The following is a 7662-nucleotide window of genomic DNA, read 5'->3' as shown; positions in this document are numbered from 1 at the left end:
ATGCAATTCTCATGAACCAAGCTTGGCGCCTCTACACCAATCCTACTACACTCTAGGCCCAAGTGCTAAAAGCTAAATACTTTCCACATGCAACCCTGTTTACCAGTTCGCGAAATTCAAGAGGGTCCCATATTTGGACCACTTTCTCGATAGGAGCCAAATTGTTATTTGAGGGTATCAGCTGCATTATCGGAGATGGGCAAACTATTCGAATTTGGAAGGACCCTTGGCTTCCACACAGCTCCCTTAGGAATTATATCGAGGGTCCCCTCCTCCTCCATGACGAAGACTGTAGGATTAGCTTGTTGCGGACTAATCACTCTTGGTCTTTCGACTGTTTCAACCTCACTATTCCCTCCTATCTTCAAAACCTTATTCAAGGTATTCCTATGGCACGTTTTACTAGACTAGCTAACACTTTCCTGTGGCCCCACAACAAGGGTACCTGTTTAGTTAAATCCGCTTCTAAATTTCTTTTTCAACAACAACAAGTTCCCTGGAATAAACCACTGTGGAACTGGATTTGGACGTTAACATGCCCAAAAAAGATACAAATCTTCTTCTAGAAAGCTATGCGTAATCAGTTACCCACCAAACAATTCCTAACTTTTGGGTGTAACCATTTGGATAACCATTGTCCTCGTTGTCACAACCCGAAAACAACCATACACATTCTTCGAGATTGCCCCTGGGCAAAAGAGGCCTAGAGTCAATCCCCTGTCCTTCTTTCACATGCCGTTGCAGGACTAGCTAAGGTGCAATGCAACAGTAGATGTCGTTTTCATGACCCATCAACTCCCTTGGCATGTTTATTTTCCTTTTACTTGTTGGAAACTATGTTTAGCTCAAAATGAAAGGATTTTCAAGAATCAATCTCAATCCCAACATAGCCTTATCTATTCCTCTGTGCAAGCTGCTATGGAATTTTACTTCCTAGCTAGCATTGTAAGACGGACCTAGGTTAGACTCCCACAAATTATACGATGGCACACGTCCCCAAATCCTTACATTAAACTAAATACTAATGGTAGTACGCTAAGTAATCAAGGTATCGCAGGTGCATGGGGGATATTGAGAGATCATTCAGGATGATGGATATCAAGTTTCTCACTTCATTTGGGTCTAGCAACAAATAATATGGCTGAGTTGACGGCTGTCTGGCAAGGCTTGGCAATGGCCTGGCATATGGGTTTTAAGTTTATACAACTTGAACTTGACTCTAACGTGGTTCTCACATGGTTAACAAATAAAAATGTGAGTTACCCTACTAATATGATGCCTTTAATTTGTGATTGCAGGAGCCTCATGGATCATGACTAGGTGGTGCAAGTGGAGCACATTTACCGTGAAGCAAATGAATGTGCGGATGCTCTGGCGAAGCGAGGAACTCACCAACGGAACCTTTTGTCTGTATACAGTTGTTGTCCTATTTTTGTATATTTGTACTATGTAAGGGATTTGGCTGGCCTTGGGGTTAATAGACTATGTGCCCAAGGATCCGATGTTGGTGCTGTATAAACTTTATATTATATAAATAAGACCTCCTGTTTCCACCAAAATAAAAATTAAAATAATAATAATAATAGAAACACGTGAATGAGACAGGAAGGATATAAGATGTATTAATATATATATATATATATATATATATATTACTTGGCTAAAGCCATTAGATGGTTAAGTCAATTGCTCTAAACGAAGGGTGGAAAAGATAGGAAGGATTGAAAAATGAGAGAATGAAAAATTAGTATATTTTTCTTTGTTGGTACGAAAGAAATAGTGATTTGTAGCAATTTACTTTTACATCCTATTATATAAAATTCAAATTTTTTGACATTAGCTAGCCACATGTTTTTCTCTCACTTTTCCTCTCAATTTGGAGGGATTAAATTTGTGGGTTAGAGAGATAATAACCTCACCCCATTTTTCGTCCTTTTTTTTTCCTCTCCTAGCAAACAAGAAAAAAAAATACTTTTCTCTCTCNAACTTTCTAGTTATGAATCTGGAATAGAACCAATGGGCGATGCTGGATCAAAATTAATGCCACTTCTGCCTCCTTGAATTGATTACTTCTCAAAATTAAATCCTAGTCAAGCTAGTGAGATTCCTCACTTCGTGATGATGCTTGAATTTGACTTCTTATTTATTCTTTTCCTCTTTAACTAAATGGATAGGATTCATGTCGGGAGAGAAGGATGAAGGATTCTTTAGGGTCACATAAGCCTTCTTGTAATCTGGTCTTGCAATCAAGCGCCCCCCTCTCATCTTTTTCTTTCCTCGCATATTTAGTGTCCGTACCTTTTCAACTTCGCAACCATATACTGATTCCAGAACCCTCTTGATCTCAGGCTGTTGACAAATAGCATAACAAAATCAGGTTAGACAAGAAACATGGACAATTGAGAATAACTAGACACTGAATTTGAGCAATGGAATAGACAGTAGACTTCCGTCTAAAGTACCTTTGATGCAGAAGGTATCGTTTTGATTAAAACATCTCTGTTGTTGTTGGAAGAAGTCCGCATGAGAAACTCAATAGGGAGTTTTGGGAAATGAACAACTTTCTCCATCTTTTTTCTTTATTAATCTGTTGCTTACTCTCTGCAGATAACACGATTTCTTTCGTTAGATGATGGTGTGGTAGAAAAATTTCACCTATAACAATTACAAAAACAAAGTTCTATTGACTATCAAGTAAAGATGGTATGACTCATTACTATTAACAGAGGCAATGGAGTAATTTGGAATATCTTATCCTATGTATTTGGGATTTATGTGTGCTCAAATCAATTCTATTTTTGGGATAATTTTAGAAGTTCCAAGCGGTTCTCCATAAATGCAACTATGGTTAAACAAACTCCACTCTGATGATGAAGAATAGGGTCACAAATTTTCTATGGTAAAGAAAATTATACCCACCAAATAGTTGATTAAACAAGGAAAGGGGAGAAATTTTCGCCATAACTTAGGAAGAGAATGGCTAAGTTTGTATTGGACCTTGAAATATTTAATACCTAATTCTTCAACCTGGATTTAGGGATCATAAATATTTCTAGAAAAGCTGACCTCCTTTCAACAGGCTATAGAAGGTCTCACTTGAGAAAAAGAATTCACTACAATCAACTAAAGTTCAAAGGACCCCAAGTTGAACAATTCTGCATTTTTTTTAAAGCTCAAGATACATATAAGGTCCAGTAGATAATATGTAAACTAAAAGAGATTTATTATTCAATAGAAGAAGTGAAGTACAGTATACACAGAGGCTTGGAAACAAACTGAAAAAACCACAAGCAGCTTATTGCTGCAGAAACATTTTGAATAGCTGGCTGACACTGTAATTAGCTCCTTTATTTTTATTTTTATTTTTTATTGGTATGTTATACATGTACCAAGTAGGTTTTGAACCTATGACCTCACCCTCCACCTAGCACTTGCAAGGGGAGGAGCTGCCAGTTGAGCTAGAACTCTATGGCCACACAAATTAAGTAGCTCATTTTTTTTTTTTGGAATAACGTTGGGAACCTTTTTAAGGAATAGCCTTTGGACTTGCCTTTAGTCGGTAAAACCTACAAGCAACTAACCCCACCCGCCAGATTCAGTTGTTGGGTAGTCCAAGGGATATTCACCCCTGACAGGCTAAGTAGATAAGCTCATGCCCAGGGGCAACACAAAGTAAGTAGCTCTTAGAGCGGAGCAAGTAACTTTATTGCAACAAATCAGAAACTAATGACCCAAAAGCTACTGGGAAATTAGTCACAGTAGAGATGATTTCTACTTTCAGAAAAGCTACAATCATAGCAGAGATGATTTCTAATAGCAATGGCAGCTCCATAATAGCTAAAAAATAGTAACAACCAACTCTGCCAAAAGCATATATTTCCAATACCCAAAGTAAGTTTTGTTTTTAAGAAATTAGTAAGTTACACATACACCCAATGAATCTTGAACCCACCACCTTGGAATCCGTCCCATAATTGAGGGATGAAGAAGTATCATTTGAGCTAGAGGTCATTGGCCAATCCCAAAGTAAGTTATTGCCTTATAGGAGATTATGTTCCAAATTTAACAAATTTGCAGAGAGCTAGGAATTTGTCCACTTATCTAAAATTGTTAAAAACTTTAAAGGGGATGGGGAGAGAGGCAAAGATCAGCAAGTAAAAAAAAAAAAAAAAATCTGNTGTTATAATAGGTAACTCTTTTTATACATTGAGATATGTTGTTGCAATAGGAAATCTTTTATTTCACATCGAACTATATTGATAGTATAGTTCCTATATATGGTTTTTGAATTGCAAAACAGGTTAATGAAAAAATTATTATTCAAGAAAATGATTTATTTATTTCTAAATTTTTTTTGATAAAAAAAAAAAAATCAACCTATTGCAATGAGATTTTTTCAACCTACTGCCTCAGAGTTTATTACAACGGCTTGCATCGACATTTTTGTCATTGCAATAACACCTATTGCAACAAGATTTTCAAAATAAATCATCGCAATATGTGGTACTTATTACAACGAAAATCTAGTGTTGCATAAACCTATTGCCTTGGAGTTTATTACAACGGCTTGCATCGACTTTTTATGTTGCAATAACACCTATTATAATGACATTAGTTGTTATTGCAATGACTTATTTTGTTGTATTAAGTCTTTTTTCTTGTAGTGATCATAAAAACTTAAAAATAACATACCATTCCAATAGTAGGCTCGTCCACTTGGATTGATGGGAAATGAGCGATGGGAAGATTAGTATCACCCACTGTAAAATCAGTTAGGTCATTTACATTATTCAGAATATCATAAGCTATGTTGTTAGGCATTTTTAAAAGAGAGATAAGAGTTCTTTACTAAAAGGAAGTTTTCTTTTCGTTCTTCTGATACAACTGAATGCCCTATTTATAGAGAACAAAACGTGTTTGGATTTTTCTTTAAAAAAAAATTAAAAATTACAATCTAAGCAATAAATTAATCCCCATAATTTGGTAAGGGCATGCAGCAAATTTTATTCCGTGTCAGCATACAATCTGAAAACTTTAATTTTGATCACCCTCGTATACCTTTTGCTAATGTTGTCACATTTATAATGTTTTGCACAACCATGTGGGGATGCATTCAATGCTGGGGAGAGTTGAAGCGGCACTAAGCAGAAAGGTTGATGTTCCTTTAGGTACACATTTGGACCCTTGCTGCTGATGGAAATTTCTAAGAAAAGCATCGAGAATCTTTGAGCAGATTCTATGCCACATAGTGTTCATAAGATAATCTATCTCTTCATGGGTTCGCTCATTTAAAAAATCAAATAAGAAGTTAAGAACAAATAAAAGAAAGCATACTTAATAATTATAATGAAAAAAAAAAAAGGCAAAACAAAACAAAAAAAAGTAAGAACAAATAAAAATGGCCAAAATGGGAAATTAGTCATAATTTTTAAACATTATAATTAGTAGGCTAAGTTTTCATGTTCTAATTGGATCTGAGTTGGCACATTTTTTACGTGGCGTCCACCTGTAAATCGAGTCTTAGAGACTCGATTTACATCCATATTTAAAATGAAAAGATTTTGGCCTTTACACCTTCTGACCTTAACAACAAAGAAAATATTATTTTCGACGACAATAACAACCACAACCACAACGACAGCGACAATAACAATGATTCCATCAACTTCTTTGAGTTCTTCAGCGACCTCAGTTACTCTGAAAATATGTGTTCATCATAGAAAAAAAAAAAAAAAAAAAAGAAACAGAAACCTGGGTTGCAGTGAGAGAGGCCTGGGTCGCCTGCAACCTGGGTCTGGCACGGCCTGGTCTAGCACGGCCTGGTCTAGCGCGGCTTGAGCTTGCATCTCCATTTCTTCTTTTTATTCTTCTTCTTCTTCTTCTTCTTCTTCTCTTCTTCTTCTCTCTCTCTCTCTCTCTCTCTCTCTCTCTCTCTCTCTCTCTCTCTCTTCTCTTTCTGCGTTTTTGCTGTTTCTATATTTTGGGTCTTCTGAATATATTTTGTAATTAATTTTTGGGTTATAAATCGAGTCTTAGGGACTTGATTTCCAGGTAGACGCCACGTGAAAAAAAATTACACATTAGACGCGATCAATCCATGAAAATTGAGTCTCAAAAACTCGATTTATAGGCCCTAAATCGAGTCTCTTAAACTCGAGATGCTAGTAAAAAATATAATTTGAAAACTTAGCCTACTAATTATAATGTTAAAAAATAATGGCTAATTTCCCATTTTGGCTAATAAAAAGGCCACATAGTGTTTTGTTTTGCTTTTTATTTTTTTATTATAATTATTAAGTATGCTCTCTTTATTTGTTCTTAACTTCTTATTTGATTTTTCAAATAAGCGAACCCATGAAGAGATAGATTATCTTATGAACACTATGTGGCCTGGAATCTGCTCAAAGATTCTCGATGCTTTTCTTAGAATGCATAACGTCACACCATATACCATGTTCTTTTTGCTGGTTACCATAAGCCAGACGAACAGATGTCAACGACACATTTCGCTGTTGTGGGGAGAATCTTACTGAGTTATACAGGTGATCGATAACTGTATAATTGGGTTGTTGATTCCTAAGGTAAAAACTAAGCACCTTCCTTGCCAGCTCCATAAAAAGTTGGCCAATATAAATTTCGAAACCTACAATTCGATTTCCATCCATTTCAAAAATTTGCTCTCTGCTACAATTTTGAAACACAAAATCCAGAAACTCTTCAAATCTCTGAGAAAAAAATATAGAAAAAAAAATTAATTGCAGATAAAACTTAGCTAGATATAAAACATTTACACTTCATCCACTACAAGAAAAAAGACATAATACAACAAGTATTATTGCAACAAAAATAATAATTGAGATAATATATATACTATTGCATCTCTAAGTTTTTTTTGTTGTAATAGTAACTTAAATTTATTACATCAATATGAGATTGTAGCAAAATTTATTATGTTGCATCAAAATGTGTTGTTGTAATAGATAACTCTTTTTATACATTGAGATATGTTGTTGGAATAGGTAATCTTTTATTTCACATTGAACTATATTGTTCGTATAGTTCCTATATATGGTTTTTGAATTGCAAAACAGGTTAATGAAAAAATTATTATTCAAGAAAATGATTTATTTATTTTTAAATTTTTTTTGATAAAAAAAAAAAATCAACCTATTACAATGAGACTTTTTCAACCTATTGCCTCAGAGTTTATTACAACAGCTTGCATCGATGTTTTTGTCATTGCAATAACACCTATTGCAACAAGATGTTCAAAATAAATCATTGCAATATGTGGTACTTATTGCAACGAAAATCTAGTGTTGCATAAACCTATTGCCTCAAAGTTTATTACAACGGCTTGCATCGACTTTTTATCGTTGCAATAACACCTATTACAATGACATTAGTTGCTATTGCAACGACTTATTTTGTTGTATTAAGTCTTTTTTCTTGTAGTAAATGATGGAAAGAACAAAGTTAGTGCTAAAGGTCACAACTGTGGATAAGTTGTTTGCGTTGTTTTTCTTGAATTGTAGAGGAGATGGATAGAAGGCATGCCCAAGAAGCCTCAATGAATCGTTTGTTATGGAAAGCATGCCATTGGAACTCACAAAAGAAGCTCCATCTAAACTCAAGTTGGCTTGGTGAAATCCATTGTAAACA

The 7662-nt window shown here is 34.9% G+C and overlaps 1 protein-coding gene across 1 annotated transcript; it reads right to left on the bottom strand.

Annotated features, from left to right (window-relative positions):
- Positions 1 to 2139: 2139 nt before the first annotated feature.
- On the bottom strand, positions 2140 to 2570 carry LOC112025028 (uncharacterized). Its single transcript, XM_024057682.1, has 2 exons — positions 2463 to 2570; positions 2140 to 2349 (listed from the first exon to the last, which is right to left on the bottom strand). The coding sequence occupies exons 1-2, from the start codon at positions 2568 to 2570 to the stop codon at positions 2140 to 2142; spliced, it is 318 nt and encodes a 105-aa protein (XP_023913450.1).
- Between the last annotated feature and the right edge of the window lie 5092 nt (positions 2571 to 7662).

This window comes from Quercus suber, unplaced genomic scaffold (genome assembly GCF_002906115.3).
Source record: "Quercus suber isolate HL8 unplaced genomic scaffold, Cork oak 2.0 scaffold_909, whole genome shotgun sequence".
In the NCBI taxonomy this organism is placed as follows: domain Eukaryota; kingdom Viridiplantae; phylum Streptophyta; class Magnoliopsida; order Fagales; family Fagaceae; genus Quercus; species Quercus suber.
This window is presented reverse-complemented; position numbering and strand designations above follow the sequence as displayed.

What these genes read in the sequence shown, in the direction of transcription:
- LOC112025028 (XM_024057682.1), bottom strand. Translation starts at nt 2,570, where the DNA reads ATGGAGAAAGTTGTTCATTTCCCAAAACTCCCTATTGAGTTTCTCATG. An exon ending in CGATACCTTCTGCATCAAAG is followed by an intron (nt 2,350 to 2,462) that starts GTACTTTAGACG and finishes ATTTGTCAACAG; the next exon opens with CCTGAGATCAAGAGGGTTCT.